General features: G+C 45.4%; 1 protein-coding gene across 1 annotated transcript in view; it reads left to right on the plus strand.

Annotated features, from left to right (window-relative positions):
* Window positions 1-15,180, plus strand: part of itfg1 (integrin alpha FG-GAP repeat containing 1) — a 104,385-nt gene extending 89,205 nt beyond the window's left edge. Inside the window, exons 15-18 of the mRNA XM_076155958.1 lie at window positions 5,266-5,390; window positions 9,240-9,322; window positions 10,307-10,424; window positions 14,096-15,180. Of these exons, the coding sequence (XP_076012073.1) occupies window positions 5,266-5,390; window positions 9,240-9,322; window positions 10,307-10,424; window positions 14,096-14,155 (386 nt within the window). The 3' untranslated portion in view covers window positions 14,156-15,180. The remainder of the gene's footprint in view (window positions 1-5,265; window positions 5,391-9,239; window positions 9,323-10,306; window positions 10,425-14,095) is intronic.
* The last annotated feature ends 2,382 nt before the right edge of the window (window positions 15,181-17,562 follow it).

Below are 17,562 nucleotides of genomic sequence, written 5' to 3' on the forward strand. Positions count from 1 at the left end.
AGGGGAGCAAATGGTTTCTATAGCGACAAGCAGCAGAATGTCTCTGAAAACATTTTTCCCCCTAATTTCAATCCGTGGTGCGCGTGCGTGCGTGTGTTTTGTTCTGGTCGTATTTCGTTCCTTGATTTTCCTTGTGTGAAAATCCATCTTTCTGTACTCTTTCACACACTTGACTCAGACAGTGCTGGTTGTCACAATGTCTGTAAAACCTCCAAAAGGAATATTGGATTTTTGTCTTATGTAGATGTGTTTGACGAGACCACAGCATGTGGACACATACACACACACACACATATTAACATGTTGTAGTTCCTCCAGAGGCAACCTTGTCTCTCCCAAACGCCCACTTTCCATCTACGCTCCTTGTCTTTCCTCAGAGGAACTGAGGTGTCTTCTTCAACAGCACAATGAAAGTGCACCCAATTCTGTTTGAAAATAAGTCTTACACACACACACACACACACACACACACACACACACACACACACTGTCAATGCCTTTCCTACTCTTCCCAAGACAGAATCATGGAACGGTGGCGTGGAGTTAAATCAGCCTCGCCACCACCAAATTGTTGCTCAAATGCATTGAAGAACCGTATGATTCCTAATTCTACTCTGCTAAATCGAAGTCACTGACAGTCAAACAACAAACAGGTGTCCAAACATACAGACCTGCAGGAAGCCCTGATCTCACACACTCCTAGTATGTTACAATTCGCTCGACTCGTTCAACCGGGACAGAAATGTTCTACGGCAAGTGATTGAAAATTCAGAATATTGACGAGCTGAAGACAAACGAAACAGAAAGTCGGTTCTTACACGTGATTTGAAAAGATCCTAGAGCTTCTGGGACTGCAGATCCTTTATCCATTCTGTTGTCCTATTGATGTCACTATCTATTTACTGTCAAATATCTGTTTTTCAGACCCACCAGCCCATATTTAAATGGTTTATTGAACACACGCAGTCTCACTTTGCACCAGGACATCAGCTTTTTCAGAAAGATAAATGCTTGTTTTGAGATTTGATGGAACGAAGTAAAAAGCACAGATGGTGAAGAGCTCCATCACTGTCAATCTTTATTTATTCATCTGTCTCTCCATTCGCCTTCACTCAGCACAAATCAGGACATAACCTTTACAATGCGTTGTATTCATTGTGCAGGTGTGTGTGTGTGTGTGTGTGTGTGTGTGTGTGTGTGTGTGTGTGTGTGTGTGTGTGTGTGTGTGTGTGTGTGTGTGTGTGTGCCCCTCTCTGTATTACTGGCCAAACTTTCAAACACGGACTTTGAGTGTGATGCCCATCTTTCTAGATTTTAGTTTGCATGTCTGTTGTTGTACTTAGAACTTTATGAAAAAGAATATGACAGACCTCCACAAACACACACACACACACACACCATGGAGGACTGGTTGTGCTTCAGTGAACCTGCTTTGTCTTCTAAGCTGTGGTTTGGTTTGTAGGCTGTCGGTGTGTGCAGGGTAGAGTTCCGCTGGTCCTGCTATTGGGAGATAGGAGACTAAAACACACACACACACACACTCTGACACACTGCTCTGCATAATACCCCTTGCCAGCCTCCCCATGTTGCGATATGGCTGTGCTCCGTATGGCCACATTTCCTACATCGTCTACACACACACACACACACACACTCACACACACTCAGCAGACACTAAACCAGACTCCCTGCCTGCTTCGTAACCCTGCATGATCCACACACACCGAAACACACACACACACACACACACAAACACACACACACACACACACACACACACAAGCACACACACAGTAACACTCTACCCTGCTGATTGGCCTTGTGCAAACCATCCGCTGCTTCCCTACTGACAGGAAACACCAGTCAGTAGAAAACAAACCCGAAAACCTAAAGGGACATTCCGCTGTTCTGTGCACCTGCTGGCTCAGGATGACGATCGAGTGTGGCAAAGATGATTGCCTCCTCTTCCTTGAAGCAGGAGTAGGTAGTTTCTATCGACAGCGAGAAAGGAGGAGTGGCAGCGGCGTCGAGGCCAGTTTGTGCTCCTCGCTATGAAAGAGAAGGGGAGGTGTCAGGCTCAGGAACAAGCCGCAAACATAAAAGGTTCCAAAAATTACAAATCCTATTGAAATGTTTCCGTAGTAAAAGTGCTTATGGTGAGGAAGAGTCGGGTTTAGTGTTACTGTCAGCTTAAAATGGTGCATCTCTCAAGTTCTGGGGGGATTTTCAGACAAACTACAAAAGAAACGATGCAAAGAAATTGAGAGAGAAAAAGAGAGGACAGAGGAAAGGAAAGACATGAAGAGAGAGGGGAGGAAATAAGGAAAGGGAGATGGATGTAAGGATTAGATGTTGAATGTGGATCAGTTGCCTCACACTTGTGTAAATACACTCAGTAACTTTCTTCATCCGGCCTTTAAATCACCTGTGTTGTGTTCCTGTGCAGGTCTGTGTCAGTCTGAAGAGAAAGTTCTCGGCTCTCTCTCTCTTTTCATCCGACACTTGATAACGACGGCTCGGCGCAGAGATCAGCGTGCTATTCCAGGGCTGACGTTCTTGTTATTTTCCTCTCCTTCATTTCCACGGACACTGTTCAAGTGTCAGCCGTCGCGTTTCATCTCGTCTTATTTCCTCACAGTCGCCGTCTTGTGTTACTTTCCATTTGCCTTCGCCCCTGCGCCGGCTGCAGCCTCCCTCACATTCTGCTTTGTTTCCTGTTACAGCATACAGCTTTGTGATTTGTTCTGTACAAGGCTGAATAAGTGAGTTGAATAACTTGACGCTTTCGTCGTGACGTCTTTGATCTCCGCCGTCTCCGATTCTTTTCCGCCAAATTTTGTTATGACAAAGATGTCTGGCAGCTCCCCGTGTGGGTTTGTTCCTCAGTAATGAAATTAATCTGTCAGGCTACACATGTCAGTGACCAAGATATAAGTTTTGTCAAAACAATTTCTCACTCCCGCAGAGTAGCCGCAGCGAGTCGTGTTCCCGCTTTCGCCTCAGATAACTTTGAAACGCTGAAAAAACAGATGTAACCTTTTGAGGCACAATCTGACATTTTAACAGTCCGTGCTCTGTTATTTCTGATATAACTCGCAATGGAAAAAAGGCGTTGATGTGATGTGAATTTGTTTCTGCACATCTCTGTTTATAGATTCAGTTCAATTGATTTATGCAGAAGTCAAATACAAATCCGGAGCAGATTTCCACTTTAACGAATCTGCTTCCTGACCTGTTCCCTCCACACACACCTATTTTCATAAATGTCAGACACACTGGACCACATCTCCATTGTCTGTGAGAAGCTGGGGGTTTTGAAAAAAGTCAATGTCCGTGAAATTATGCCCAAGCTCTTCCCTGAAACGGCCGATATTCCCTCCCGCCCTCCCACCCCCACCGCCTATTCGCTCTCACTATCTGCAGTGCTCGCGATTAAGGCAATTATGCTGCCTCTTCACAACACAACTGCCGCTAACAAAGCAGCAAAATAGTAAGCGGGCAGAGACAATGAGCGAGCCATAGAAAAGCTGTCTTTAGTAGAAGGTGGCAAAAGTTAATGGCTCTATTCAGCGTTCAGACAGACTGCTGCCAGCACGTGCAGCTGCATGGAGAGGCTTTTACAGCGCTAACCTTCATACAAGAACCACACTCTATGTTCATAACCAGCCACTTGCACCCGCCGCTTCATAGACTTGTGCTTGTTGCTGAAATAGGTTACCACTGTTTTATCTATGTCATTTGGAAACAAAGAACTTTATTGAGGCCAAACGTTTATTGAAGGCTCGTTTTCAGCGCCGAGGATCGAGCCGGATGAATCTTTCTTGGAAATGAACGAATGGACGGAGCATAGGTGTGGAGATGAAAAGAGAGAGAGAGGAAGAGGGAGAGGGTGGGTGAAGCTGTTGGGCTCCTCTCTCCACAGTCTGTCCACATTAGTTCTGATCACTGCCTCCCTTAAGGCTCTCTCTCTCTCTCTCTCTCTCTCTCTCTCTCTCTCTCTCTCTCTCTCTCTCTCTCCCCCTCCCCCCCCCCCCCCCCCCCCCATCCCTCCCTTTGTTTACCACGAAGAGGTTGATTTATGTCGGCTGCACTTGGCAGAGTTGGGCGGCGTGGGCGAGATAGAGCAGCTGGAGGGGAGAGAGAAGGGAGAGACGGCGCGGGGGGGGGGGGCAAGAAGGGGGAAGGAAAGCAAACGAGGCTGAATTGGAGTGATGTACCAAAAGAGAGAGAGGTAGAGAGGCTGGCTGGCATAAGGAGAGAGAGAGAGTGATTTTAGGATGGAGGAGGTGAAATGAGAAGTGAGGGGGGGGGGGGGGGGTTGGGTGGTGAGACAGGCAGAGGTGTTGGACTGGCCTCAGGTGTCTCGTCATGATTTGTACCTTTTATGATGCTACTACACGTCAGGAAACAAGGTCTCATGCTGTTGCCGTTCTTCCTCCATCCTTCCTCGCTCCCCCGTCGGGCTGTCTTGTACCTTTCCTCAGTCCTAGTTAGGTTATGTTGAGTTAGGTTGGATGTTAGGTTACAGTGGGTGATGATTTCATTACTCCTTTGGGGAAACAGCATTTGCAGGCAATATCTTATGTTTACACACATGTTTGATAAGTCAAACTCATTAAACGTGTGTGTGTGTGTGTGTGTGTGTGTGTGTGTGTGTGTGTGTGTGTGCTCCTCTCCTGCTCAGAGAATATTTAAAACGGCTACAAAATATACAACCGAGACAGATTATGTGCAGGCATTATTATATTTACTTCAAAGATGAGTATGGGAGAGTGATGAGGTAGATCATTAGCGACGCTTGCATTAAAAAATGGCCTTTCAAATTCCAATACATTATGTCAAAGGAAAGAGGGGAAATGTGCTGATAATTAGGCTGCAGCGTATTATACTGGATTTTCTTTGTTAAATTGGCCGGATATTCATGCATGAAAGTGAAGATTTCCCCCCTGTGGACCAGCGTAAATGATTTGTGGGAGCATGAAGCAGCGTAGTTCATCCGAGTGTGTTCTCGGGAGAAAGATGGAGTGTACAAGAACAACTAGGGGAACACGAGAAGAAAGTGTTGGCGCCACACACATAGCCAGAGCAGAAATATGGCCTTCCAACAACCCAGTGTGGCTGTTAAAAGTGAAAACCTATTAAAAATAAAAAGCTGAGTGGTTAGAAAGTGCTCCGGGGGGGCGGAGGAGACGGAGGAGGTGGAGGTGGGGGCTTTATTTGATAGAGTATGTAAAAGATGTTTGTGTGTGTTTCCTTTTCTTCCAGCCGGACAGCTGAGCCAGTCTGCACACTTCTCCCTCCAGCTGCCCTACACCGTGCTCGGCCTCGGACGCAGCGCCAACTTCCTGGACCATCTTTACGTGGGCATCCCCCGGGAGCCCGGAGTGACGGTGAGGAGGGACGGGAGAGGGTTCTAGGGGGGGTGGATGGCCTGACTTTGACACATATACTGTACTACACAATTGCACAGGCAGTAGAGATTAAAGATGAGGACTGAGCAACCAGGCAAGATACTGGGAAAGACACTGGAATGAGAGTAAACTGGGCACTCGGAGAGAACAAATTGTTCTTTTTCCTCCTTTAACCAGGCCATGTTTCATAATAGGCAGGATGTTGGAGTTTCCTTCTGAGTAGGTGAAGGCCAAGGTGTGAAGATTCGTAAGCACAGATTTCTTCCCAAGTGTTGCTCTGTGATTTATAATGGCTCCATTTGAATAGAAGCCACAGTGTTTCCCTTCAACACACAAAAACATTCAACACCTGCTTAAACTAGTGTCACAGTTTTGTTCATGTGTCTGTTGTGTTGTGTTTTGTCCGTCCACCACTAACATTCTTAAAGCAGCAGTCTGTAATGTTGTGGAGTGGACAGAATCACGGAGAGCCACTCAAACTGAAACCGGATATGTTTGGACAAAAGAAACCGCCACAGCTTTCAGGTGGACTTTCCATCGTGTCTTGTCCACGTCCCCTTGTCCCTGCTTCGCCCCTCTGCTGTCCCCAGAAGTGTGAAGATGGCCGCTTCCATGAAACGGCCAATATCCCCCCCATCCCCACCGCCGCATGACTTATTATCAAAGTACTTTCTGAGGTGATTGAAACAATGAAGAGGTTTTTGTTGCACAGAAATCAAATCTAAGTCTGCGTGTACGTTGACGTTCTCTGCATCGGCGCCAGCAGAAGAAGCCGAGTTTGGATAAGTGAGACGGCCTAATGAGGCAGAACAGACACGATGCAAAGAGTCGGTCCAGTGAAGAGGAACAGATGAAGGAAAGGAAAGGATTGAAGCCTGTAGACGTGTTCCACAATAGAGTATACGTGAAGATGGTGAGAGAAGATGAAGGTGCTGGAAGATCAACCGTGTCCCGAGCCGATCAGAAATATCAACTCCCCTCCCACTGACTTTGAGCTTCAAAGATTCCTCTGTTTGATTAGAGGATGTACGAATGAGTGAATCTCTGGATACAGCGTGTGTGTGTGTATGTGTGTGTGCGCCTCCTCGTCCTTGCTGTCACATTACCAACCAATGTTATATTAATGTAGTAAATAATTGATTGGTTTCACGGTTTTAATCAATTTATCAGCCATTGTTTCTGCGCTCCCTCGCCTCCTCTATTTTCCATCCTTCCTCTGTTTTTCCTTCTCGCCTCACACACACACGTTGTGCTCGTCACACCGAATATTTGGCAAGACGGGAATTTTTTTTATTCCGCGCGGTACCAAGGTCTTTCGTCAAGAAGCCGATTTGAATTGCAGATGAGTCGTCCGTGACACAGGCGCCTTATTGCAGCGAGAACCTTCATCTCAAACACGCCGCTTTGTTGTCCCTTTCCACACATTCTTTTTCTTATGCAAAGGGGATTTCATTCCCATTTTTCCTGCTCCTCCTCCTCCTCCTCCTCACCTATTCCGTCGACAAAGTGAGTTAATGAATGCCTAACTACGTGGCCCGTTATGCAGAGCGGCTTTTGTTCTTCTTCCTCACCTCAGAGGTTCTGGGGAAGAGGAGTTCTCCTGTCAAACCTTCCTGTAATGAGGAGGAAGAAGCTTTGGGGAAGTTTACAGGGGGAAGGAGGCTGTGACCATATTTCCACTGCGACGCTGGCTGATGCTTGCCTGTGCTGTTTGTCTTCCTCGTTGCTCCCTGTTTATCTCATTTTTCCTCTCCCGGTTCCTTCGCTCTCTCCTGCCGGGGCTCTTTACAAATGTCTCCTTCACAATAAGAGTTCCTGCCATTTCGCAGAAGGGGCGTTTTATCTAAGAATCCCCTTGGATATCTTCCATCATCTGTCCAATCATTCCTGTCTTCTATTTCCTCCTTCCTCTCTCTCTCTTGCTCCTCAGCACTTATCCTCCACCCGGGGGATTCCCTTTGCTGCTCAAAGTAGTTTACTTCACTAATCAGTCCCCTACTTGTCACTCAGTCTCTTCGTCTCTCTCCCTCTCCCTCACAGGAAGATACTCTCATAGTGTGCCAGTTTCCCCTCACTTTGAACGAGACTGTCTCTCTGAAGACTTTCGCTTTTCTCCTCCAAACAGCCAGATCGGATCCGCTCCCACGCAGCAGCAGTAGCAGCAGCAGCGGTGGAGGCCGACTCTTCTCCAGCTCTTTTCCCCCGCCGTTTGCAGTCTTCCACGGCAGTGCTCTCTCTCTCTCTCTCTCTCTCTCTCTCTCTCTCTCAATGGCTGGCGGCGAGAATATGCTCGTTATGTAAGAAGCGATGCCGAGATGCGAGATGTGGGTCCCTTCAATTGATCAAACGTCGACCACAATTCCAATGCAGAGCCGCTTTCAGATTCTAGTAACTGCAGGACTCGAAATCTTAATCCCTCCTCGCCAGAAGATAAATATTGAACTATTGTAGCATTGACTCCCTCATTTGCACCTCTGAACTCATAACCCCCTGTCGAACTCAACCGAAATCTCTAGATCTCTCCGTGACAGATGGAATTAGACCCGGAGAAAGGTGCGAAACAAAGACGGAGATCACGGCGAGCGACTGTGAGGCTGCAGCTTTCTCAAAATCAAAGCACGTCGAAGCCCCGGAGGTGGCCAAATGTATTTTAAAAAATGAAATGGCACCTGTCAAACTCTGAGCTGTGAATAAATGTGTATACGCTCTGTGCAGTTTGAGCTCTTAAATGGCTCTCTGGGAGTTATCAAGTCGCCTTTAAGTAGGTGTTCCAATCCTGTCACAGCTGGAACGAGCCATGTCTGAAACTATTAAATCTTATAAGCAAACAGTGTGGAGAGGACGTAAAGGGTTTGTTAGGGTGAGGCAGCAGCGGACTGTGACAGCAGTGAATAGTGATCAAAGCGGAGAGAGACGTGTTTGTATTTCCACCGGTATGAAAAGGAAATTACAGATACTTCTACTTTAAAACCCAAACTTTTCATATTTCCTGACCCTGATTCCTTAATATTTACAACATTATTCTGCCATGAATGAAGTAAATGTTAGTTTTTCATGTACTCTGAGTCACAGGTCTAGATTATGTGAGTGTAGTCTTCATTTTCTACATTTCCTCGATAGGCAGTGAAACATTTCCCTCAATTATGCAACACATACTCGGCATATTAAGTCAATACAAACGTAGTGATTGCGCTGTTGTTGTGTTGTCGTAACAAACCTGACTTTCCCTCAGCTGCATTGCTTCTTTGTCTCATTTCCTCCGTCGAGTGGAAGCTCGTCAGGCAGGAGAACGACACAGTCATGGAGTTTATTACAGCTGCCACAGTAGATTTTCAAGGAACATGATTGTATTCAAAACTGAGTCATTTTGCAAAAATGTTTCAGCCGCCATCCATATTATGTACGCATGCACACACACACACACACACACACACATATATATGCCAGTGAAAGTGTGTCGATCCTCATGCCAGAGTAATTTATTTCAAGGAGCAGGTTGTCTTAAATGTGCGGCTTAAAATAGCCTCTCCGCTATAGTTTAAGGGAAACGACGGGGACGTTATGATTCTGCCCCAGAGGATGTAGCACACATTTCTCTCTCCCTTTGTGTGTGTGTGTGTGTGTGTGTGTGTGTGTGTGTGTGTGTGTGTGTGTGTGTGTGTGTGTGTGTGTGTGGAAAATTTGCATGTGATTGCAAATATCGCTACCACAACACATCCCCATGTGTGCCTACCATATGTTTTGAACATATTCTCTCTCTCTCTTCCTCCCCCTCTCTGTCTCTCCCTCTCTCTCTCTTTCCTCCTCTCTCTGTCTTCCTTTCTCTAGGCCATAAGGAAACAAGAGTGGACAGCCATCATTCCCAACTCCCAGCTCATTGTCATCCCCTACCCACACAATGAGCCCCGCAGGTACACACACACACACACACACACACATATATATATATAAATAGACTATTGTTTTCCGTCTTCACCACCACCTACTTCACTTTTGTGTGATCAAGTTCATTGGTATGATCAACGCTCAATGCTATGCCACTCTACATATTGAAGTCTGTTACCTGGACTCAATACAAACGGATCCTGTGTGTGCGGGTGTGTGTGTGTGTGTGTCAGAAGGTAAGGTACTCCATCATGATGGACACGGCAGCAGGGTCATGTAGTGAACGGCAATGCCTGTTCTGTATGCACAACTGTGTGTGATTACATATAACACATGCAATTTCTATGTCTCTCTCTCTCTCTCTCTCTCTCTCTCTCTCTCTCTCTCTGTCTCTGTCTCTGTCTCTGTCCCCGTCTCTGTCTGAATCTATGTCTCTCTCTCCCGCTCTCTCTCTCTCACACACACACACTCTCACCTAGCATGTGTTTTCATGTTATCATGGTGTAGTTCACATGTAGCTGAAAAGCCCAGGAGGAGCTCCAGATGGCTACACACACACACACACACGCACACACACCCTTACGTAGCCACCGTGAGTGGATTGTAAGGGAAAGTAGGAAAGCAGGTGGCTGGTAATTGTCCTCATACTCGTGATAACAGATTGTGTGTTGTTGTTGCTTTCCTCACTGTAATATGTTAAAAGGGTTTGATTATTAGAACCACGTGAAGAAATGGACTGGAAACGGAAAAAGAGAAATTTTAAATTTATTAGGACGTGTTCTGCTAATGTGTGCAAATGGTGTCCTGTCTAAAAAACATGATGAAACAAATCAGCAAATGGATCGTTTAACTCTCTCTCTCTCTCTCCCTCTCTCTCCCTCTCTCTCTCCCCCTCATTCTCCCTCTCTCTCTCTCTCTCTGTGTGTCTGTCTTTCTCTCTCTGTCTCACTCACTCTCTCTGTTTCTCTCCCCCCTCTCTCTCTCCCGCTCAACCCCTCCCCTCCCTCCAGTTGGAGTGCTAAGTTGTACCTGACTCCTAGCAACAGCGTTTTGCTGACAGCCATCGCACTGATCGGCGTGTGCGTCTTCATCCTCGTCATTATTGGCATCCTGCACTGGCAAGAGAAGGTAGGGACACACACACACACACGGTGTAGATAATATCAGACACTTCCTGGTGATTTACTACTTCAGACGATGTGTGTGTGTGTGTGTGTGTGTGTGTGTGTGTGTGTGTGTGTGTGTGCGTGCAGATTTGTCACAACCAGTAGCAGATGGGTCCCAGAGTCCTCTCTCTCTCTCTCTCTCTCTCTCTCTCTCTCTCTCTCTCTCTCTCTCTCTCTCTCTCTCTCTCTCTCTCTCTCTCTCTCTCTCTCTCTCTCTCTCTCTCTCTCTCTCTCTCTCTCTCTCTCTCTCTCTCTCTCTCTCTCTCTCTCTCTCTCTCTCTCTCTCTGTCTCGCCATCCCCCTCTCTCTCCAGGCCACCACCTGGAGAGACTTTGAACTGTAATTACTTTCTGCTGTCCTTTTCCTTGTGGCAGATCTGTTGTTCATTACTGCTGTAAATTCGCCCTCCAGGGAGTCGGTGCGCGTCCCACCCTTCCATTGTTTCTATCACACACGTACACACACACTTGCGTACACTCGCCGAGCAGAATCGACCCTACCACAGAACGGTCAAGGACACACACACAAATATGTAACGCTGATTCTCACACGTTTACTTTTGCGGTTTCGCGGGTGTGTTTGGTGTTTTTGCGACCGCACACATAAAGCAGACAGTGATGATGCCGTCTGCCGGGCTGAACGATGCAGTAAGTAGCCGGGGCTCTTCTCCAAGCCATCTGCCGCCTGCGTGCGTGCGTGCGTGTTTGTGTGTACACATTGTGGCACGTTTGCATGGTAACACACACAGTTGCGCTCTAATTGGTCTCTTTTTTGGGAGATGTTGTCGTGAGCATCAGCTTCATCTGAACTGACTGACTGCTTTTTACAAACATGGCTGCTGCAGACTCAGATGCAGAACAGGAAGCGAAGGCAGAGGTGAAGGCAATGGTGTCTGTTTCCCCAAAACACAAAGAAGTCCATCCACTGAAATCAAATCTCATTAGTCAACCACATGTTTAGTCTTTTACACTTAAGTTAAATATAAAAATGAATGAATTGAATCAATGCTGTTAAATATTTAATATATAAATGAATAAAAATAAACTCATTAATTAATCATACCAATCAGTAATGAATTAATAAATAATTAAGAGTAATCCAATAAATGTTGATCAAATAAATAAAATATGATTTGGTTGTGTTTACGTTGTTACAGCTTCAGTGAGTAGAAGAAGGAGATCAGGCACATAAGGGCGTCAATCAAGACACTATAGAAGTACTTTGAACTACTTTTACAACTTTATTCAGCTGAGAACACGATTACATCTCTGTGCTACATCGTCTCAGCTGTTGGTTCAGTTATATTAAATTAAACATTCATTTCTGTAATGGAGGAACTGGGAGCTGCAATTTTGAGTTAGACGACTGGCGTTTGCCTTCCAGATTGCAAACACTCAGGACAGGCCAGCGTTGCGTAACCTTTAGCACCATTTGAGAATGGAGATCGTCCGCTGTGTACTCGTCACTAACATCCTCCCTGATGTCTCATTGTCTCCGTCCTCTTTAACGAGTGGGGCACCCAGGAAGGTCAGGGTGAGACTGCTGATTGACATTTGACATTTGAGTGTGTTTGCTCTGCCGCCTCTGGTATTTGCTCCTCTAATAACAAAGTCAGGTAGAGGGCAGCAGGGCCAAAGACGTGCTGTCCTGCCTAACGAGTTAACAGGGCTTTAACACAACTCCTCCATGCAACGCAAGAATGCATACGTGAGGAAAGGAAAGGAAAGGATGAATAAGTACAGCGTGTAATCAATCTCCTTGATCGGACTGCTATCAAAACAGCATCTTCTCACCTGAGACGCATCATTTTCATCCGAGATAAGCAAGCAAGACTTAATTAGTTGGAGATCGGAGCCCACTGAGACCACAACACGGGCTCAGCTCTCCACTCAGATCCCAGCCAGACACACCACCGTGTCATTACAGGCTTCATCAGATGTACAGCAATCGATGCTCACCTGCTTAATGATGATTCAGGCCTCAGGACGACCAGTGCACGCTATCCCCCAGATAGTCAATTATACCAGGCTCCGATAGCAGCACAGCCCGACGGGTTTGTTATCCGAAGGAAAGAATCGCATCAATCCATCTGCTCCTTCAAAACAAGTTGCGCTGGGAAAAAAAAGGAAAAGCACGCCATCAATCAATGAGCAGCTCTGTTATCTTAGAAGGTAGAGGAAAGGCTTTATTATAAACCAAAATAAAGTCAAAAACAAAGATAAAAAATGAAATAATTTGTGGCGGGGAGCAGCCTGTGGTTTCACATTAGATACAGACGTGTTCTGAAGGTTTCTGCTCCGACGCTTTAACACCGACACATCCAGTGTGTTCAGCCGGGGCCTGATCTCATATCACACATGTAATGCATTATTGACTACACTGTCATTGGTCCAACTTCTATTGGAGCTTTATTTTCTGGTGTATACAACTATTATCAGGTGGCAAACTCTAAAAATCTTTTCTCTAAAAAAAACATCACGAGGACAAACGAGGGAAATCGCCACTATTTTTGCCACTAAAAACTCAAAAGGTCAAACAAATGCACCCCGTAAAACAAGAAATTCGAAAGAAGGAACTTTTTTAATGAACGATTGTGACTGAACAACTGAACATACTTTGAATTAAGAACCCCCTAAAGATGAACTCTCCTAGCTTCGCAGGTTATTAACAAATTGTATGTTGATATTTACTCTTATTCTACGTGAAAACAAACATCACAGTATGTTTCTGACCTTTCAGTTCCGTCCGATCAATAACAAAAAAAAGCACCCGAGGCTACGGCTACGCTGCTTAGTTTGCAATCTTCCTGTTGTTTAGATGAACTGATCGGCTAAGATGTTCCAGTGCTTAAGTGCGTTTCAAAATGACCCCAGATTTCAGTCAATAAGGTCAGAGATTGCCCATAAAAAAACAGATTTTCCACCTGCGTCCTCGCTAATGTATTGATTCACTTTCTCCGCCATCGTGTCTGTTCTTTGCTGAGCAATCATCAACTAAAGGAACTAAAAGTTAATGTGAAAATTCCACCTTGACTTTCTCTCTTGGTACTTGTAGTTCTAAATTGTCAACATGCACGGCCGCAAATGAGCGGTGTGTACTTGCTAAAATTACGAAAATGAGTTTCGTTGGCCGTCGCATCAGGGAGTAAACACGCTCAGTCTGCGGGGGACAATGTCAGCTGTCAGTCCACATAAGTAAACACAAAACGTGAGAAATTGCCGGAGGTTGATAAACGCTTTCGTCGCAACCACTGCAGCAATATTAAGAACACGCCAAGTGACCGGAAGGGGGGGGGGGCGGCGTGTTCTCAGCTTGCAGCCTCCAGCGGTCACACCTGCCCCATGATGATAATAGACTGATGGCTATAAATGTACGTGTAATCCCTTTAGAAAGCTTTATCCTTAAATGGCCTTTTCATGCGTGTAGATGGATAGAAGGTGTGTGTGTGTGTGTGTGTGTGTGTGGTTTACTGTTACCTTTCCGATCTTCTCAGAGTGAAAGGGACATTTGTTAGTTTGACGTTACCGACGACTTGACCCATCACTGAAACAGCGTACGACACTTGACTGTAACCCTCGACCTTTGACCTCAGAGCGTTAACCGTGTGTGCGTCTGTGCTTGTGTGTCGTTCAGAAAGCAGACGACCGAGAGAAGAGGCAGGAGGCTCACCGCTTCCATTTTGACGCCATGTGAAGGAAGAGAAACTGGGAGAATCATTGATGAACGTCACCCCACAGCCTCCTCCTCCTCCCCCTCCTCCTCCTGCTCCTCCTCCTCTTCATCCTATTCCCCAGACACACATACCAACACACACATTTCCACTCAGTTTCATTTTAAGGGCAATAAACGGATACTGATTTGCCCCAAGATGTTTCTTTTTGATATTAGTCTGTCCTTGAGTCTGATCTGAAATATTTATGTTTCATTTCATTTATTCATTCCAGTGTTAGAAGTACAGGAGCTGCTACAGGGCCATCTGAGACATGAAGAGAGATCCTGGAGATCACGCACTACTTTCAAACAGGGATTTCCCTCTTTGATCTGGTGATGATAATAGAATATTCTAACAAAATGACCAAGGGAAATCTTAAATGCCCATTAAGTTTCTGTTTGTATCAGTTAAGAAGTGTTGCCCTGTCAAATTTTACTTGAAATCTGTGTGTGTGTGTGTGTGTGTTTTATTGTCTGTTGTCCTCGTTTGACTGAGGAATTAAAAATGAAATCCTTTGCATTTTCCTGCCACTGTATCGAATCTGCTAACGTTGATCTGGGCCCTGCAGCTGCAGCAGCACCTGCTGCAAACATGCGTCAGAATAATTCTGCAAAAACATGTTGCTGCTACGCTAACAAAGTCTAACAGTCTTGAGCTCTGCTGCGGGAAATTTCAGTAGATGGTGTCACACGTGAGTGCCAAAAATCGCTTGTGCTGCTGCATTTGTTCACTAAACGGTCTAAACACTGAGTTTACCAATAAATCAGGCCCGAACATTTGAGCTCCTAATGTGATTAGATTTGTGTTTTTCTTGTTCAAACTGATTGTGCCGAGTGCTTTGTTATGTTCCGATATTTATTTTACAAGAATCAGCTCTTGTGGTTTGGACCGTTTTAATAAATGATTAACTGCATTTGTGTAATTTATTTTGCTTTGTGGATTTGCAAATCAATGTTCAAGCTACTAAATGTGTTGCTGACATGTTTGGAGGTTGAGAATAAAATTTCTCCTGCTGAAATTGGCTCTGCGCATTCTTTAGGCTCCTGTGGGATCTTTCCTAACCAAGCACAGGATCGTTCAGTAACAGGTCAGTAAAGGCAACTATGTTTCCTCATTCATCACTGATAATTGCTTGTGCCTCACTTACATGTCAGGGAAGCTTTTGATAAAATGTATTTTACTTCCCTGGATGTCTTAAACTGTCTTTTCTTCATTTCTTCAGATAACTCCACTTAGTTGATTAGTCAATTTATTTCAATAGAAAGTTCTGCCCTCACACAGCCTCTTCCTCGTGCGTAAACCTTAGCTCTGTTGTCTTTATCTAGCTTGCTGTCTGCATCGCCATGTAGTTGGGGCGGTTTGTCAACGATTCAGAGGAGGCTGTTGGCTGGAGCAGCTGCATCTCATTAGTAATCAAGCACTCACCTGGTTGTTCTGTTGCAGGAAGCTGAAGTGGAGCCCATCAGAAGCAGAGAGAGAGAGTAAAGTCTGCTGTGCCTCATTCCTGTGAGTGTGTTTGCTCCTGTGAATATTGAAGTCCTCACATTGTTCTTCCTCCTTTTCTGCAGATGCACCTTTCACCCTCACACAGTCATCTCATTCTTTGCCAATATGCCAATGCTGAGTAATGCAGGTGTAGATTTGAGCTGCGCTCATCCAAACCTAAAGCTAAATATAGCTGCTGTGATCCACTTATAGTGAAACAAATACACACACATTAAGATCACACAATCCCATAATTCTCCACAATTTTGCCAGTGAATGTCTTTAGCCACAAGCTCTTTTGTTTATTTGGCTTTGACCTACTTGGGCCCAGCACTCTGCATTCAAGAGTGTTTCATAAGGTCTGTAGCAGGCGTGTAGCTTTTAGAATGGACCCATATCCATAGATCACACTGAAAACCCTCTAAAAGATGCTCTACACGAACATGAAGTGCTACACAGAGTGTCCCTGTAGAGTAAATGACAGTGAGATTGCCCCCAGCTTGATGCAGGAGCTCATAACACACACACACCTGATGGTCAGAGCAGAGTGTATCAGCATGCCTAGAGAGTGAATCCCACAGGATGAGGTGCGTGTTACAAACAGCATCAAGTGGTGAAGAGACGGAACACAACCGGAAATGTGCTGGTGTAGCCTGAAAAATAAAAGCATGAAACCTCGATTACACTCAAATGGAGATCAATCGCCAATTCAACTCAAGCTTTGGTTCTACATATAAGTCTTTACAACTGTGTTTTTTCAGGAGCTTGTTACATTTTTAGGCACCTAATCTCAAACCCATACTGGTCTAAAACCTTCTTCCAGATTAAATGTTCTGTTCTGAGCAGAGAGGTAATTTCAGAGATCAGGACTCATCCTTGATGTATTTTAGTCAAAGTGTCCTCACCTTGAGATTAAATTGCAGCATTCACTTACCAGGCCTGTAAGCCCGAATGGACCGTTATGGAACCCTCTGCTACTTCTAAGGTTATTGCCACCACAACAACAAAAAGCGAACTGTAGCTGCTGGATTCCCAAATAGAACTGCAGATGCATGCTAGATGGTAATGCCTTTTCAGATGTGTTTTCTTTGGGTACTACCTTTCCTAAATCTCCATAAAATCTCTCAGATAGTTCATCTTTTTCCAGATCAAACATTCCAAAATATCATAGGAAAAATTTCCTTTCTAACAAAATTCCAACTTCATGTACAACATTCAGATGCTTTACGTGATTTGGCAACAATCTCCATAATACGCCAACTTACTTACTAAAATAGTAAGACTATAAAATGACATAATTCGTACATATGACCTGAATAAAATGTGTGCAAATGATCAGAGTATCGGCTTTGATTTGTAGGTTACCTTGCGACCGTAATCTCTTTATTTTGAAAGCAGACACCGGAAATCTTTATTATTTTATTATGTCTGGCTTGCCGGTGATCATGAAAAGCGCTCATTGACGCGAGCAGCGCCTCCAGTTTAAATGAGCCTCCTGGAGGAGCGTTTCATAGTTCAGACACGGACGGAGAGCGGACCGAGGAGGACCCCCCCTCCTCTTTCTCTCTCTCTCTCTCTCTCTCTCTCTCTCTCTCTCTCTCTCTCTCTCTCTCTCTCTCTCTCTCTCTCTCTCTCTCCATCCCTCCTTATGCGTCTTTTGGATACCTCACCTCTCCTAGAGCGCGTCCGTCTGCTGCCTGCTGGATCACTCCATCCATCCCTCCCTCCCTCTCCTCCGCACGTTATTCCCAGTTGCAGACCCCACTGGGAGCTGGTTTTCGCACTACCCTGCTAATGATGCCTGGCTGAGCGGCTCGCGGTGCGCACACCTGCCTGTCCAAACAAAACCAAACACACCGGGGATTCGCCGACTGGGAAGAGCTCGGTGCCGGTGCCGCCGCCG

The sequence above is a fragment of the Genypterus blacodes genome, unplaced genomic scaffold (assembly GCF_046128005.1).
Source record: "Genypterus blacodes isolate CSIRO-AG114 ecotype Tasmania unplaced genomic scaffold, CSIRO-AGI_Gbla_v1 ptg000067l_1, whole genome shotgun sequence".
Taxonomy (NCBI): Eukaryota; Metazoa; Chordata; class Actinopteri; order Ophidiiformes; family Ophidiidae; genus Genypterus; species Genypterus blacodes.